At 48.6% G+C, this 18,667-nt stretch overlaps 1 protein-coding gene across 1 annotated transcript in view; it reads left to right on the forward strand.

Moving 5' to 3' along the window:
* LOC131808362 (lysine-specific histone demethylase 1A-like) overlaps positions 1-18,667 on the forward strand; it is a 53,369-nt gene that overhangs the window by 26,240 nt on the left and 8,462 nt on the right. The window contains exon 4 of the mRNA XM_059134349.1: positions 1,730-1,762. Coding sequence (XP_058990332.1) covers positions 1,730-1,762 — 33 coding nt within the window. The remainder of the gene's footprint in view (positions 1-1,729; positions 1,763-18,667) is intronic.

Below are 18,667 nucleotides of genomic sequence, written 5' to 3' on the forward strand. Positions count from 1 at the left end.
GTGGATGAAGGAGGGAATGGCCCGAAGCATTCCTCAGGGAGCAGAAGCCTTTGGCATGAATGTGGTGACAGCCTGGGCTGAAGATTCCCCTGGGTCTGGGACAAGCTGGTGCTGCACATCCAGCCTCCCTAGGCTAGATTTCAGGTCTCTCTGTGTCCATCGAGATGATCCACATGGGGGCCCAGATGAATGCGGACAGCCCAGAGGACAGGCCTCTGCTCACAGATGGAGTGGGGATTGGTTGTGGGCCAAAAAATGATAATCATAAGAGGATCCTGAGTGCTCAGGAGACCCTAGGAGGTAGGTGGAGTTCTCCCTTCTCCCCATGAGAAAACAGGCTCAGGGAGGCCAGGCTCCAAGCTCCAGGTCCCTCATGGACTGAATGGGGGAGCTGAGATTGTTCTAGAAGGACTCGTGGCATGCTTCAGGAAAATGGAGCATCGGTATCAGCAGACATAGGTCGGAGTCTAGGGTCTGAAGTCAAAGACAGTGGGCGCAAGGGGACTGAGGCTATTCTGCTCTCAAGGATCTTGTCCTTGGCCCTCCAGGAGCGGCCCTTGAATAAACTTGCCACCCTGGTGAGGAAGCTGCAGAGAGCACAGAATGGGCTGCCAAAGAAGGTGAGTGTGCCTGAGGGACAGGGCCTCCAAGGTCAGGGGAGAGGGGCTCCTCCCTGAGGGCTGGAAGCCTCCAGATCAGGACAGGTGGGACATGAGACTCCAGCTCCACCTCCTGTCACCGCAATTCCTCAATGTCTGCTTTCCTGGGGACCAGGAGGAAGTAGTCTAGTAGAAAATGGATTTGTGGCTGGGGAGGGGCCCAGGACTCCATACCCTGTGATTTTTGAATTTCAAAAAGCAGGCCCTGGAGGGGATTAAGAGGAGTCTGATATTCTGAGAGGGTTAGGTGAAAGCGAATTGAGGGGAAGCAACTAAGGGTCCTAGGCCCTTCCATGTGGGAAAGTGGGGTGGGTTAGGACGCTGAAGCTTTTTCAAGGGAGGGCCCCTGTGGGCACCAGAGAGCAGAGACTCATCACAAACCTACCCCTCATGACACAGGGTGTCGTCCTGTAGCTTGGCACTTTCCTCACTGACCTCCTGATGTTGGATATTGCAATGGAAGACTACCTGGAGGTGGGTGAGCCCGAGGACTGTGGAGGAGGGACCAGAGTCCAGAGAACTGGGAGCAGAGTGTCCTTGTACTGAGTTCTGCATACTTAGGAAACCTCTCCTCCTGACAGCCTCACAGCCGCCCATGTGAACAGGGTTCTCTTGCCCAACTCAGTGCTTAGGAAAGGGAGTCTGCACCTAGATGGCTGCCCAACTGGTGAAGCACCAGAGCTTCCTGAAGGCAAAGCTGCATGCATTATGTGTGATTGTGCCCCAGCCTCTTCCTCAGAGCTTGCCTGTGGTGGAGAGTGAAGTTAGGACCCTGCACATCAACAACAGCTCAGGAACCCATAAACCCCTGCCTGCCTGAGAGTTCTGCAGCTCCCTTATGTCATCACAGAATGTTGTGCTGCAGGGTGCAGACCTGGAGCCCTATTAAGGATTACAAATCTTCCTTTCTCTGGACCCAAGGGCTTGCCCTAGACCCCAGTCTCATTGTTTGTGTCTCAGCAGCCCCCTCCTGGGTCCTGGCCTATGTGTAGCCTAAGAAGGGGGGTGTGTAAGGTGCTAGTCCTGACCAGGGGCTATTTCTAAGGAAAAAATGGTTGTTTCCTTTACAGGGGAATGAGATCAACTACTCCAAAAAGAATAAGGTGAGCATACGTGGCACTTCCTGTAGGGAGGGAGAGGCAGCCCCTATCAGAGATGCCCTTGGGAAGAATATTCCATTGCTTCATCCAATCCCATCCATCTCACATTTCCTGGGATAAGATGCTAAGAAAGAAGTGGAAGACCCATCTAGTGAGTCAGTAGGGGTCTAGAAAAGGCGTCAAGTAGAACATCCCAGAGAAGGGGCTAATTCTAATTGCTTCTGAGTACAGTTTGGAACCGGATGTAGTTGCATGCAGCAGCGTGGCCATGTGTGCCAAGACCCAGGACCGGTTCCCTGTCCCACTGCTCAGCCCTCACCTGGCCCTGTAGCTTCCGCACCCAGGCTCGGTGTGCATCCTGTGCCTCTCTCCTGGAGAAGAGTCCTCACTGATACCATGCTGCTCCAGGCGGTGGCAGAGAATTACTGCCTAGGGCCCCAGCGTCCATTCACGGCCTGGTTCTGGTCTGTGGAGCGGCTCAGCGAGGATGACAGGTGAGGCCCATTCAGGAGCTGGGTGAGGGTCGGGGTAGACACTTTCTGCTGGCCCCACTGGGGATCCTTCTTCTAGGGTTCCCTCGGCAGCCTCAGGCCTCCTTACTGGGAAGCCAGATACCAGCTGTGAAAAAACCCTGGGAGGGACTCCTGAATACAAGCTGCTATTCAACACACAGGTGTCTTTCTGTCCCTAGCTAGGTCCTATCTTGCCAGCAGAATACAAGCACCAGGACAACTGGCCACAGCCAACATCAGGGCTAAACCCATTCCCAGTGGCTGAGCAAGGATTGTCCCTCGGAGGCTGGAGTACTCGTGCTGCATGGGCCACATTTGCACACCCCTTCCTCTCAACTAATGACTTGTTGTGGGGGTGGCAACATTTAATATATTTAAATGGTTTATATTTTTCTCCTCTTCTAGCCCACGAGAATGCTATGGTTGTTATACTTCCTACAGTACTGTGCAACATGTAGAGACTCTTATTGCTTTCTGAATCCAAAAATCTTAAAGAGTCATCAGCTTTTCAAAATGGCAGGTAGAGGAAGGGCCAGCCCTCCTCACTACCTATAGGTGGCATCTCCAAATCCTCTTTCCTCAGAGGACAGGTTTATTTCAGTGTCAGGCATCTGAGCCAACAGCAGAGACAGCCCTCAGGACTCCTTTGATGGAGAGGTTGCGGGTCCTTTCCCAGGAAGGCAATACTGAACTGGAGAGTCCATGAGCATGACTTACACTCTCCAGAAATATGTGGTGCCAAGGAGAGGGGCTGTTTTTCTCCACTCTAAAGCAAGGAGGACTATGTCTTTTTTCCTTTGGGATATGGTGTTTGTGCTTGTGTTTGTGTTAGTTTGGACCCAGTATTTGGAACTGACAGTTGTCGAGTTCAGTCTCTGGAATTGCATCAGCACGAAGTGGGGAAAAACATGTAAAGAGATCCAGTCCCGATTGTGGAAGACACAAAACCTGAGGAAGATATTTTGTCAATGGAAAAAGGGCAGGCAGGACATTCTGGACACATTTTCGCTTTAAGCTCTCCAGTTTCATGCTTTACGAAGAATGGAATCCTCCTGGGATGGTTATCTATGATCTCTGGATTCCATTTCCCTGCTCTTTATGGATCTGCTGGGGAAAATAAGAAACCGGGAGGTGTACATTTGGGGCCACGCTGGGCCTGGCTCTGTTCACATCTATGCTGACCTAGGAGCTAGGATGTCCAGCCTTCCTGCATTTTCTTACACAGTTCCTGATAAGGCAGCAGAGCCCTCCAGGCCCCAGCCTCTTAGTCAGGTCCATGGTAGCCACTGCTCCCTGGCTGGGGACTGGTGGAGCAGAGATTGGTTCAGTTTTACCAGGATAAATGTTCATATGTTGACCAGAGATTCCCACACTCTCCTTGCTGGCCAAGGAGACTGTTAGGTCCAAGTGGTTCTGAAGTCCCTGGTCTCCAACATCAACCACGTGACACCCCCATGTTCCACTCACTTGTCTGAACTAGGGATCTCACCTGACCCAGTAGACCAAAACACAGATGTAAACTGAGCAGAGGGGAAGCATCTGTCATGCAAATGGATGCCAAAGGAAGCAAGGGTAGGAATACCTCTATCCAGAGAAAACAGACCCTTAAGAAAAAAGGGGGTTGGTAGGATAACACAAAGAAGGAGACAGAGGCCCCGCAATGGCACCAATGGAACAGTAATACAGAGGAGGTTCTCCTGCTTCAGGATCCCAACTCACTGAACAAGAGTGAAGAACCCCCATCCCTCCAGACCAATGGACACATCTCTGAAATGGGTCATTTCTCAGAAAAAGGGAAATGCAGTCAAACATAGAAAGATACAAAATAACATCACTGAAAGCCCACTGTGATTCCCTGCCTGGGTCTTAAGTTTCACCTATGCATGAAGCCATTTGATAATAACAGGAGAAGGGAGGGAAAAATGAATGGGAAGCCACCAGAGGGAGAAAAAGGATTAGAGGCTCATACCTAAGAAACAAGCAGAGGGTTGCTGGAGGGGTGGTGCCAGTATTGGACAATTCAGGCAGGAGCATAAAGGAGGGCATGCGATGGGATGAGCACTAGGGGTGATACCCAACTGATGAATAATTGGGCACTACCTTGGAAACTAATGAGGTAAGTATGGTGGCTCACTGATTTAACAACAACAACAAGAAAATGCAATCCAAGGTTCTGTGTTTTCTTGATTTTCAGTGTGGAAAATACTGGATGATTTTTTGTCTTCCCTCAAGCAAGGAGATGAGACAGCCTATTCATGAGGAGGCGATTCTCAGGACACTCTGCCTTTTTCAGCCCTAAAGAGTTTTTCAAACATGCTTTCATCAGTTGCAGTCCCCATGCCCTTCTAGTCAATTTGGAGCACTCTTGACAGGGGGGCAAACACTTTTTTTCTTCAAGGTGGTTCACCCCAAGCAGGTAACATCTGTACTTGTTACAGAAGTTACTACAGGTGTGCCCTCTCCATCCTTTACAAGGGCCTCACTACAAATTTTCCTGAAAGGTGGCATGAATACTGGTGGCTGGAGGTTTCAACCTGGATGACATCCAACCCTTTGTTCACTTGTGGGATGACTAGGGGCAGGGTTTCCATCTCACTCATGGAGGTTCAAGAGCTCTCCAGCTCACCTTCAGACACAGCCCTCCCCTCTCTCCCATAGAAGAACCTGCAGAACTACGTTACTATGAACTGGGAACACACAACAAGGGTAGAGTCGTCTTACCTGAATTCAGCTCAGCATGACAATTACAGACTGGTCCCTCTTGGAGGTGGATCACAGTGTTCTTGATTCATCCAAACCTTCTTGGCGACTGACTCCAGACAGTGGCTCACTATGATAGAGGGGTGAGAAGTTCCTTGGAGACAGGTGTCACCACACCACTATTCTCACCCTTTGTCATGGAAGAAATCTATGTCCCTCATCAGATTAAAAAAACCCTTCAAACAGGACTGGAGCAGAGTGCAATAAAAGTCTCCCTTTCAAGAAGGGCTGAGCTTAGGGACGTGTCCAGTCATTTGCTCGCTGCTTCCATCACCACACAGGTGGTGCCCAAAATGGGCAGGGTACCACTTCCAGTACGTGGCTCCTGCTCACCCAGAACCTTCCCATTTATGATCTCTCAGTCCTGACTCATCTACGTGGTACCTCTGCCTCAGTCCTTCTCAGTGTCTGTCTCCACAGTCCGCAGCTGGACAGTGAAAGCTCAGGTTTAAACACCCTGTTGGGGTGCACCTGGTTGGCTTAGTGGGTTAAAGCCTCTGCCTTCGGCTCAGGTCATGATCCCAGGGTTCTGGGATCGAGCCCCACATTGGGCTGTATGCTCAGCAGGGAGCCTGCTTCCCCCCCTCTCTCTCTGCCTATCTCTCTGCCCACTTGGGATCTCTGTCTGTCAAAATCTTTAAAAAAAAAATTTTTTTAATAAAAAAAAACCCTGTTGGGTTTCCATGGTTGGTTAGGGATGCAGCTGAGATCTGGCCCCATATCCTAGGAGTCCACATCAGGGAAAGGGAGGTATAGGGAAGCTGAGAGGAGTAGAAAAGCTGGCCTTGCCCTTCTACCCTGAGGGCCCAGATACTCACTGCATCCATGTAGGTGAGTTGCTCTGCCACCAGCCTGGCAGGGGAGTCCAGGAGATCAGGCTTCTCTTTCAGCTCCTTCTGTGTTGGCTAGAAGCCTCTGGTGTTGCAGTGTGCTCAGTGGCAACGGGGACAGCTGGAGTGAATACTTCCACACAAGCTGATGGCCTTGCTCCTGGGGCTGAGGACCCATCACCCATATACGACATGGGAGCCCCTGTCCCAATTCTGGAACAGCTGAGGAATGGGAGGCTGGCAATGACCCTAAAGGTGAGGGAAGATGCAGAGCCAGGATTTCCTCTTGCTCCATGGGATGCCCTTTGTCTGGCTCAGCTGCTTGAATGAGTTGCTGAGCTGACATTGGGGCAGGAGAAAGGGAAAGGTTCAGCGACATCACTGACTTTCCATGTACCTTTCCCTAAACAGGACAGATCCCATGACCTTTCAAGGAATACCCAGTCCATGAACTCCATCCCAGATGGCCTTCTCCACTTGCAATGCCCCTTACCCTCCACCTCAGCGTCCTTAAGCTGCAGAAGTCCCTGCTGCCTCAACAGAATGGGGGCATAGGTGTTCAGGTTCCAGTCATGCCACGTGAGGTGCAAATAGGCCCCTTGACCTGGATATGGGCACTGCGCTAGGACTGCTCAATATCCTGCAGTGTCTTTTCAGGCCAGGTTCCCACAATGGGACACAGAGTGCTAGGGAGAGTCACATGTGGAGCAGAGTCAGAGACCTGGCTTTTTCTTCCTCTCGCTACACCCACAGAACCATTCTTTCTGTATGGGCCCCACAGAATGACCCCAGCCCACTTCCAACCCCTCTGGAGCTGTCCTTGCTGACAGCTGACCAGGATGGATGAATGACCCCCCATAGGCAGGTCTTTTTCCTCCTCAGTCATGCATCCTCCATGCAGACCAGTATCAGGGATCTATTGGAGGCCAATTGGTAAGTGGTCTGATCCCCACACCATTTCTCCTTGGCCCCACTTGTGGTGGTCATCGGAGGTGGACATTCAAAGGGGCAGGCAGAGCAAGAATGAACCACCCAAGGGATGGGTGTTTAAGGCACCAATTCAACCCACAGTGGGCTCTGCTTCCCAGGGAGCTTGGCAGCCCATCCACAGCTCTCTTGGACTCTGGTTTCTTCACAGGAAGCCATCCCATTAAACTCTCCCATGGAAATCAAGACTTCTGGGAGATCCATGGTTCTGAACATCCCTCCCCAGCAACAACCCTTGTCATATCCCACCCTGCTCTGTGGCAGCAGGCCCTCCTTTGGCACCCAAAGACCTATCCTTTTCTTCCTTGATCATAGAGTGCATCCTCATGGTTCCAATAGAGTTGGGTCAATTTATCCCTCAAGTAGGCCACAGAAATGGCCTATCTGGTGAACTCTAGAATGTGGAGAGTGCCTATCTGACCCTCGGACACAATTTAGACCCAGACATTGTGTCTACTTTACCCATTCACTGCTCTTGGTGACTAGAGACTGCCTGAATTCCTAGGTATTTAAGACCCATGATTGAATGAAATCATCCCAAACAAGACTTTGCAAATCCTTGGGCCGCTCTGCCTGTTCCCAGTCTCCCCTGAGACTGGGCACTTAAAGGACCACAACCAGGACCAACCAGATGGAATGCCAGAAATCCTTTGCAAATAGAAAACCTTCCAGCTTTCCACTTCCTTTTCATATACCCAGAAGGGCCACAGACTTGTGAGGGTTGAGCCTGAATGCATCTTCCCTGGAGAGAGAAGTGTTAACCATGAAGATGCCCAGCATGTCCAGCAGCCCTTTCTACAGAGTCGGGCCCCAGAGAAGCACATGCCATGTTTTTCTCCCATAACTTCCTACAGTTGCCCTATGAGGTTCATCTTCTTAGAACCCCAACTTTTAAGAAGAGGAAAGAGAATTTCAGAGAAGTGCTTTAACATTCCTAAGACATACAACAAGTAGACGGAAGGCTCCCCCTTGTGCTGTGTATGGAGTGAGCATTCACCTATTGAACTGCTGATCCAGGACCTGCCTGGCCTATGTGACAATCTGGTAGATGGATCACATTGCTGCAATGTTTGAGAAGCTTCTATCCCAGAAAGATAGGAGCAGGGAACGTATACAATTTTGCATTGTGCCTTCTCAGCGCCAGCATTGTGCAAGCCTCATCCAGGGACAGGAATTATTCCTTTTCCACCAGGCAGACAAGGGGGTGGGTTTCAGGGGCTATGTAGTCAGCTTCAATGCCGTGAACCACCAGGAAGAGCAGGGTCTGGAGCTCAGACTACATCCTCCCATCTCTTTGGGAACTTGTGCAAGATGAGGGACTTGAGAGTCCACCCAGAAAAAGATTCTATGCTGAAAGCCTAAAGCCAAAAGGTCTTAGGCATCCAAAGGACCATCTAGGCTTAAATGTACTGGTGACTTCAACACGTTCTGTTAGCTGAACAACGATAACATATCTGTCTCTTCATAGCCTATGTGAAGAGCTGTGTGCCTTGGAGTCATGAGGAAAGAGCCCTACTGGAGAAAGAGAGGAGAAAAGAGAGGCTGAGAATCTCCCAACACTGCTCAAGATCATCAGCCCTGGACCTGAGAACTGTCCAAAGCATGGGCGATATGGCCTTTCACCTATGCTGATGAGGCTTGGCCTGTTGATTTAAGGGGGAGAAAGATGCAGGAGAAAACCACCTTCCTTGGCACGCCTGAGCACAGCCAGTTCTGTCTGGCCTGAGTTCTGGCCTTCCCCTTATCATGTCTCTGTCCACACTCCTGGGCCTGGGCCCCATCTTCCCACCCCTGTGGATCCTACTCCCTTCTACAGACCCCAGGGCAGAGGGAAGAGCTCCACAAGAACTCTGCCCAACTGTGGGTCTGGTCTGCTGACTGATGAGACTCCTGACTCCTGCCTTCAACTCAGCCCTTGGGTGAGCCCATATCTGTATTGCCAGATCCCACATGTCTTAGACATAACCCTAACCCTAACCCGCAGCCCACATTGGGTGCTCAGGCTTCTGTCCTCAGAGACCTGGTTCCCGAACTCTCCAGATGGGGGATCCCTGAGCTGCACCCACCATTGCACCTGATCCCAGGAGGATACCATGCCCTTTAGAAATGATCCAAACCCACAGAGCAGGAGTGACCTGCATGCATCCCTTGGGCCACATCCACATTAGGCACCCACCAGGACCACAAACCAGGAATCTGACGATCCCGCAGACACAAGCGCTGCAACTCAGCCATAGGGAGAGGCCACCACAGCGTGGGCAGATCAGGCCTGCCATGGCCCATCAGCCTAAACCTAACCCTAGGGTGGTTATTCAGACTTCCGTCCCCAGTGGCCTGGCCCAGTAGCCCTCCAGTTTGGGGACTCCTTATTCACAACGCAGGACCCTGGGTGTCACCCAGGAGGCACTTGTGCCATTTGGCCCTGTACAGGACCCTCAGGACGGGAGAAACCTGCAAGCCCCATCAAGCCACCCACACCTTCCGAGGACCCCCTGACCACAATTGCACAGGCTGACGGGCCTCCTGAAAAATGCTCTAACTCAGCCCTCTGGGGAGCCTGCGTTCTCACTGGCCCTTCGGGCCTGCCATTCTCCAAGTACCAAACCCTAACCCTAACGTGGCTGTTCAAGCTCTGGACTCCAGAGGCCTGACACCCAATTTCTCCCATGGGTGGGTGCATCAGCCTGATGGCAGGACTCAGTCTCTCAGCCAGGAGGAAACCATTTCTTTTTTTTTTTTTTTTTTTTTTTTTAATTTTATTTGACAGAGAGAGATCACAAGTAGGCAGAGAGGCAGGCAGAGAGAGAGAGGAGGAAGCAGGCTCCCCGCTGAGCAGAGAGCCCGATGCGGGGCTCTATCCCAGAACCCTGGGATCATGACCTGAGCCGAAGGCAGAGGCCTAACCCACTGAGCCACCCAGGCGCCCCAGGAGGAAACCATTTCAATGGGTGCTAGCTCATAGCCTCAGAGCAGTAGAAAGCAGCATGTTCCCCTGGGGGTATTCCCGCCATCTTTGCCCCTCCAGGCCAAAAGCCCAGGCTCTGATGAGCCTCCTGATTCCCGCCTTCAACTCACCCCTTGGGTGAGCCCTTATCAGTGCTGGCAGATCCAACATGCCTTGTCCCGCAGACATCAACCTAACCCTATACCTAACACTAACCCCAATACTGAGTCTAGCCTAGGTTTCATGTTCAGGCTTCTGTCCTCTGATTTCTGGTCAACCCAGATGGGAGACCCCTGAGCTGCACCCCACCATTGCACCTGATCCCAGGAGGAAACCATGCCATTTAGAAATGAGCCAAACCCACAGAGCGGGAGAAACCTGCATGCATCCCTTGGGCCGCATCCACGTTTGGCGCCCACCAGGACCATGAACCAGCAGTCTGAAGATCCTGCAGACACACGCCCTCAACTCAGCCATAGGGAGAGGCCACCACAGCGTGGGCAGATCAGGCCTGCCATGGCCCATCAGCCTAAAACTAACCCTAGGGTGGTTATTCAGACTTCCGTCCCCAATGGCCTGGCCCGGTAGCCCTCCAGTTTGGGAACTCCTTATTCACAACGCAGGACCCTGGGTGTCACCCAGGAGGCACTTATGCCATTTGGCTCTTGCAGGACCCTCAGGATGGGAGAAACTGGCACACCCCATCAAGCCACCCACACCTTCCGAGGACCCCCCTGACCACAATCGCGCAGCCTGATGGGCCTCCTGAAAAATGCTCTAACTCAGCCCTCTGGGGAGACTGCCTCCGCACTGGCGCTTTGGGTCTGCCATTCTCCCAGGACCAGATACTAGCCCTGAGATGGGTGTTCAGGCTCTGGACTTCAGAGTCCTGACACCCAGCTCCTCCCATGGATGGGAGCATCAGACTGACGGCAGGACTCAGCCTCTCAGCCAGGTAGAAACTCTTTCATTCAGTGCTATTTAATACCCTCAGAGGGGAAGGAACCAGCATGCTCCCCTTAGGCCATCCCGCCATCTTTGCCCCTCCAGGCCAAAAACTCAGGGCCTGAGGAGCCTCGTGAGTCCCGCCCTTAACTCAGCCCTTGGGTGAGCCCACATCTCTGTTGCCATATCCAACATGCCATGTTCCTAGGACATAACCATAACCATAACCCTAAGCCCAGGTTGGATGTTCAGGCTTCATTTCTCAGAGGCCTGGTTTCCAAACTCTCCAGATGGGGGATCCTGGAGCTGCACCCTACCATTGCACCTGATCCCAGGAGGATACCATGCCCTTTAGAAATGTGCTGAACCCGCAGAGTGGGAGAAACCTGTGTGCATCCCTTGGGCCACATCTACATTAGGCGCCCACCAGGACCACGAACCAGGAGTCTGACGATCCTGCAGACACACGCCCTCAACTCAGCCATAGGGATAGGCCACCTCAGCGCGGGCAGATCGGGCATGCCATGCCCCTTCAGCCTAACCCTAACCCTACATTGGGTATTCTGACTTCCATCCCCAATGGCCTAGCCCAGTAGCCCTCCAGTTTGGGGACTCTTTATTCTCAATGCCGGACTCTGGGTGCCACCCACGAGGAAACTGTGCCATTTCACCCTGTGCAGAACCCTCATGGTGGGAGAAACCTGCATGCCCCGTAAGCCACCCACATCTTCGGAGGATCTCCTGATCACAATTCGGAGCCTGACAGGCCTCCAGAACAATCCTCTATCTCAGCCCTCCGGGGAGCCTGCCTTCTCACTGGTCCTTCAGGCCTGCCATTCTCACAGGACAGAACCCTAACCCTAGCATGGGTGTTCATGTTCTGGACCCCAGAAGTCCGACACCCAATTCTTCCCATGGATGGGGGCATCAGACTGACAGCAGGACTCAGCCTCTCAACCAGGCGGAAACTGTTTCATTGGGTGCTATCTACAGCCTCAGAGCTGTAGAAAGCTGCATGTTCCCCTGGGGATATCCCCACCACCTTTGCCCATCTAGACCAAAAGCCCAGGCCTGATGAGCCTCCTGACTCCCCCCATCAACTCAGCCCTTGGGTGAGCCCTTATCTGCAGATCCGACATGTCTTGTCCCTAAGACATAACTCTAACCCTAACCCTAACCCAATGCCTAGTGGGTGTTCAGGCTCCGTCATCAGAGGCATGGTCCAGAAACTCTCCAGATGGGGGACCCCTATGGTGCACCACATAATTTCGCCTGATGCCAGGAGGAAAGCATGCCATTTAAAAATGTGCTCAACCCGCAGCGCGGGACAAACCTGCATGCATCCCTCGGGCCAGCTCACCATAGGGGCCCCGCAGGACCTCAGACCAGGATTCTGACAATCCTGCAGACACAGGCCCTCAACTCAGCCATAGGGAGAGGCCACCAGAGTGCCGGCAGACTGGGACTGCCATGCCCCTACGACCTAACCCTAACCCTAGGGTGGATATTGAGGCTTCCATCCCCATAGGCCTGGCCCCATAGACCTCCAGATTGGGAACCCCTTATTCACAACCCAGGACTCAGTCTTCCACCGATGAGGAAACTGTGCCCTTTGGCCCTGTGCAGTACCCTCATGGTGGGAGAAACCTGCATGCCCCCTGTTGTGACCCCCAACTTTGGCAGACCCCTTGACCACAATCCCAGAGCCAGATGCACTGGCCCTTCCTCAAACTCTCACACACAGTATGGGTCATGAATCTGTATTCAGGACAAATGACCGCTTTGGGGAACTGGCCCTCACAGCATTTCACACTTTGGCTTCTTAGGGCATTACCTCAATTTTCCCTATTGTTCCCACACTCTTTGCAGTCCATTTCTGTCCTCTGGCCAAACCATGACTGTGGATGGATGGTTGCTCTACAGTGCTGTTTGAGTTGAAAGGTGCTTTCTCAGAGACATGTTTTTCACTCACAGTGAAGTGCATAACCCCTTCCTCAAGCTCTCACACACAGTATGGGATATGACCCTGTCTTCCAGACGAACGCCCTCTTTAGGGAAATGGCATTCACGACACCGTTGCCTCTTGGCCTTAAGCACAAGGCACACTCTCTAGCTTCCATGCTTTGTTTGGAAATGAGGTCTGTCTTCCTGACGAAAGACGTGCCTGGAGAGACCTATTGTACACGAAGCCGTTCCACAGAGTTCAGCATATATTACTTAATGTGTATTGCACCCCAGATGTTGCTCACACTCCCGTCTGCCTGAGATGTGTCAGTGGAAGGATGCCTCTTCTCAGGATTCTTCCTCATAAGTATGGAGAGGGATCTTTGTCGGCGCTGTCACTCAGACACTGCAAAGTGCTTCCATCTTCTGGAACAATACTCCCTCCCTGAAACTGCTTCCTGAAAGTAAGTACTCTGAGACTTAATTTAGGGCACTTTCCTTTGCCTTCCCCAAGTACATTGAAATAACTTCTGTCTTCATGAAGGAAGGCTTCAGTGGAAAGTCTCATGCTGCCCACACTTATATCTACCACCTAAGTGCATGGTAATCCCTGTGTCTCATCACTCCAATGATTGATCAGGCTTCTACCTTCCAGAGACATAGTGTTCACTGAGAGGCCTTTCTCCCCATATTGTTTGTTAGAATTACATTCCTGGCCATTTGCTGACCCTCTTCCTGAAACCAGGGCTTCGTTCCGCTAACCATCTGCAAACACTTTAAGATCCTAGGGGAGATTGTTTCAGTTTTCCCTATTATAAGCATACACTTTGGAGTCCACTTCTGTTCTCTGGCCAGACTATGTTTGTGGATGGATTGTTGCTCTACAGTGTTGCTTGACTTGGAAGGTGCTTACTCAACAGACTTATTTTTAGGTCACTGGGAAGTGCATTACACCTTCCTCAAGCTCTCACACACAGTATGGGACATGATTCTGTCTTCTGGATGAATGCCCGCTTTGGGGAACTGGCCCTCACAGCAACGTTGCCTCTTGGCCTTAAGCACAAGGCACACTCTCTAGCTTCTGTGTTTGGTTTGGACGTGAGGTCTGGCTTCCTGATGGAAGACATGCCTGGAGAGATCCATTGTCCACGAAGCCATTCCACAGAGTTCAGCATGCATTACTTACTATATATTGCACCCAAGAGGTTGGCTGTCACTCCCAGCTGCCTGGGATGTGTCAGTGGAAGGATGCCTCTTCTCAGGATTCTTCCTCATAGGCATGGAAAGGGAACTTTGTCGGTGCTGTCACTCAGACATTGCAAAGTGCTTCCATCTTCAGAAACGATACTCCCTCCCTGAAACTGCTTCCTGAAAGTAAGTACTCTGAGACTTAATATAGGGCACTTTCCCTTGCCTTCCTCAAGTACATTTGAAATCACTTCTGTCTTCATGAAAGAAAGCTCCAGTGGAAAGTCTCATGCTGCCCACACTTATATCTCCCACTTAAGGTCATGGTATTCCCTGTAGCTCTTCACTCCAACGATTGATCAGGCTTCCACCTGCCAGAGAGATAGTGTTCACTGAGAGGCCATTCTCTTCCGTGTTGTTTCTTAGAGTTACATTCCTAGCCATTTGCTGACCCTCTTCCTGAAACTAGGGCTTCATTGCACTTACCATCTGCAAACACTTCGGGTTCCCAGAGGAGGTTATTTCAGTTCTCCCTATTGAAAGCATACACTTTGGAGTCCTCTTCTGTCCTCTGGCCAGACTATGTTTGTGGATGTATGGTTGCTCTACATTGCTGCTTGTGTTGAAACGTGCTTTCTCGCTCACAGTAAAGTGCAAAACACCTTCCTCAAGCTCTCACACAAAGTATGGGACATGATTCTGTCTTCTAGATGAATCCCACTTTGGGATTCATCATGACACCGTTGCCTCTTGGCCTTAAGCACAAGGCACGCTCTCTAGCTTCCCTGCTTAGTTTCGTAATGAGGTCTGGCTTCCTGACGGAAGATGTGCCTGTAGAGACCCATTGTCCATGAAGCAGTTCCACAGAGTTCAGCATATATTACTTACTGTGTATTGCACCCCAGAGGTTGGCTGTCACTCCCGGATGCCTGGGATGTGTCAGTGGAAGGATGCCTCTTCTCAGGGTTCTTCCTTATAAGTATGGAGGGAACTCTGTCAGTGCTGTTCACTCAGACATGGCAAAGTGCATCTGTCTTTGGGAACAACACTCCCACCCTGAAACTGCTTCCTGAAAGTAAGTACTCTGAGACTTAATATAGAGCACTTTCCTTTGCCTTCCTCAAGTACATTGAAATCACTTCTGTCTTCATAAAGGAAGGCTTAAGTGGAAAGTCTCATGTTTCCCACACTTGTATCTCCTATCTAAGGATCTAAGGTCATGGTACTCCCTGTGTTTTTGCCACCCCTTAAACATTTTATTTGCTCCTTTATATATTCTTATCTGGACAGAACGACAAGGTGGAAAATCTCACCACAAAGAAAGAACAAAAGGCAGTACCGAAGGCTAGGGACTTAATCAATTTGGACATTGGTAATATGACAGATCTAGAGTTCAGAATGATGATTCTCAGGGTTCTAGCCTGGCTCAACAAAGGCATGGAAGGTATAACAGAAACCCTATATGGAGAGATAAAAGTTCTTTCTAGAGAAATAACTATATCTAACCAAGTAGAAATCAAGAAAGCTATTAATGAAGTGCAATAAAAAATGGAAGCTCTACTGCTAGGATAAATGAGGGAGAAGAAAGAATTAGTGACATAGAAGACCAAATGACAGAGAATAAAGAAGCTGAGCAAAAGAGAGACAAACAAATACTGGTCCACAAGAATAGAATTCAAGATATAAGTGACACCATAAGATGACACAACATTAGAATAATTGGGATTCCAGAAGAAGAAGAAACAAAGAGGAGAGCAGAAGGTATATTGGAGAGAATTATTGTAGAGAATTTCTCTAATATGGCAAAGGGAACAAGCATAAAAATCCAGAAGATGCAAAGAACACCCCTCAAAATCAATAAAAATAGGTCCACACCCCGTCACCTGAGAGTAAAATTTACAAGGCTTAGCAACAAAGAAGAAATCCTGAAAGCAGCCCGGGAAAAGAAGTCCGTAACATACAAGGGTAAAAACATTAGATTGGCAGCAGACCTATCCACAGAGACCTGGCAGGCCAGAAAGAGCTAGCATGATATATTCAGAGCACTAAATGAGAAAAACATGCAGCCAAGAATACTATATCCAGCTAGGCTATCATTGAAAATAGAAGGAGAGATAAAAAGCTTCCAGGACAAATAAAAACTGAAAGAAATTGCAAACACCAAACCAGCTCTACAGGAAATATTGAAAGGGGACCTCTAAGCAAAGAGAGAGCCTACAAGTGGTAGATCAGAAAGGAACAGAGACAATATACAGTAACAGTCACCTTACAGGCAATACAATGGCACTAAATTCATATCTCTCAATAGTTACCCTGAATGTGAGTGGGCTAAATGCCCCAATCAAAAGACACAGGGTATCAGAATGGATAAAAAAACAAAACCCATCAATATGCTGCCTACAAGAAACTCATTTTAGACCCAACGACACCTCCAGATTTAAAGTGAGGGGGTGGAAAACAATGTACCATGCTAATGGACATCAGAAGAAAGCTGGGGTGACAATCCTTATATAAGATCAATTAGATTTTAAGCCAAAGACTAAAATAAGAGAAGAGGAAGAACACTATATCATACTCAAAGGGTCTGTCCAACAAGAAGACCTAACAATTTTAAATATCTATGCCCCCAACGTGGGAGCAGCCAACTATATAAACCAATTAATAACAAAATCAAAGAAACACATCAACAATAATACAATAATAGTAGGGGACTTTAACACTCCCCTCACTGAAATGGACAGATGATCTAAGCAAAAGATCAACAAGGAAATAAAGGCCTTAATGACACACTGGACCAGATGGACATCACAGATATATTCAGAACATTCCATTCCAAAGTAACAGAATGTACATTCTTCTCTAGTGCACATGGAACATTCTCCAGAATAGATCACATCCTGCAACATAAATCAGGTCTCAACTGGTATCAAAAGATTGGGATCATTCCCTGCATATTTTCAGACCACAATGCTCCGAAGCTAGAACTCAATCACAAGAGGAAATTTGGAAAGAACCCAAACCCATGGAGACTAAACAGCATCCTTCTAAAAAATGAATGGGTCAACCAGGAAATTAAAGAAGAATTGAAAAAAATCATGGAAACAAATGATAATGAAAACACAATGGTTCAAATTCTGTGGGACACAGCACAGGCAGTCCTGAGAGGAAAATATATAGTGGTACAAGCCTTTCTCAAGAAACAAGAAAGGTCTCAAATACACAACCTAACCCTACACTTAATGGAGCTGGAGAAAGAACAACAAAGAAAGCCTAAACCCAGCAGGAGAAGAGAAATCATAAAGATCAGAGCAGAAATCAATGAAATAGAAGCTAAAAAAACAATAGAACAAATCAACAAAACTAGGAGCTGGTTCTTTGAAAGAATTGATAAGATTGATAAACCCCTGGCCGGACTTTCAAAAAGAAAAGAGAAAGGACCCAAATAAATTAAATTATGAATGAAAGAGGAGAGATCACAACCAACACTAAAGAAATACAAACAATTATAAGAACATACCATGAGCAACTCTACGCCAACAAATTCAACAATCTGGAAGAAATGGATACATTTCTAGAGACATATAAACTACCACAACTGAACCAGGAAGAAATAGAAAGCCTGAACAGACCCATAACCAGTAAGGAGATTGAAACAGTCATTAAAAATCTCCAAACAAGCAAAAGCCCAGGGCCAGACGGCTTCCCAGGGGAATTCTACCAAACATTTAAAGAAGAATTAATTCCTATTCTCCTGAAATTGTTCCAAAAAATAGAAATGGAAGGAAAACTTCCAAATTCTTTTTATGAGGTCAGCATCACCTTGATCCCAAAACCAGACAAGGATCCCATCAAAAAAGAGAGCTATAGACCAATATCTTTGATGAACACAGATGTGAAAATTCTCACCAAAATACTGGCCAATAGGATCCATCAGTACATTAAAAGGATTATTCACCACGACCAAGTGGGATTTATTCCAGGGCTGCAAGGTTGGTTCAACATCTGCAAATCAATCAATGTGATACAATACATTAATAAAAGAAAGAAAAAGAACCATATGATACTCTCAGTAGATGCTGAAAAAGCATTTGACAAAGTACAGCATCCCTTACTGATTAAAACTCTTCAAAGTGTAGGGATAGAGGGCACATACCTCAATATTATCAAAGCCATCTATGAAAAACCCACTGCAAATATCATTCTCAATGGAGAAAAACTGAAAGCTTTTCTGCTAAGGTCAGGAACACAGCAAGGATGTCCGTTATCACCACTGCTGTTCAACATAGTACTAGAAGTCCTAGCCTCAGCAATCAGACAACAAAAAGAAATGAAAGGCATCCAAATAGGCAAAGAAGAAGTCAAACTATCACTCTTTGCAGATGATATGATACTATATCTGGAAAACCCAAAAGACTCCACTCCAAAACTGCTAGAACTTGTATAGGAACTCAGTAAAGTGTCAGGATATAAAGTCAATGCAGAAATCAGTTGCATTTCTTTACACTAACAACAAGACAAAAGGAAGAGAAGTTAAGGAGTCAGTCCCATTTACAATTGCACCCAAAACCCTAAATACCTAGGAATAAACCTAACCAAAGAGGCAAAGAATCTATACTCAGAAAACTATAACATACTCATGAAAGAAATTGAGGAAGACACAAAGAAATGGAAAAATGTTCCATGCTCATGGATTGGAAGAACAAATATTGTGAAAATGTCTATTCTACCTAAAGCATTTAATGCAATCCCTATCAAAATCCCATCCTTTTTTTTTTTTTTTCAAAGAAATAGAACAAGC

This window comes from Mustela lutreola, chromosome 9 (genome assembly GCF_030435805.1).
Source record: "Mustela lutreola isolate mMusLut2 chromosome 9, mMusLut2.pri, whole genome shotgun sequence".
In the NCBI taxonomy this organism is placed as follows: Eukaryota; Metazoa; Chordata; class Mammalia; order Carnivora; family Mustelidae; genus Mustela; species Mustela lutreola.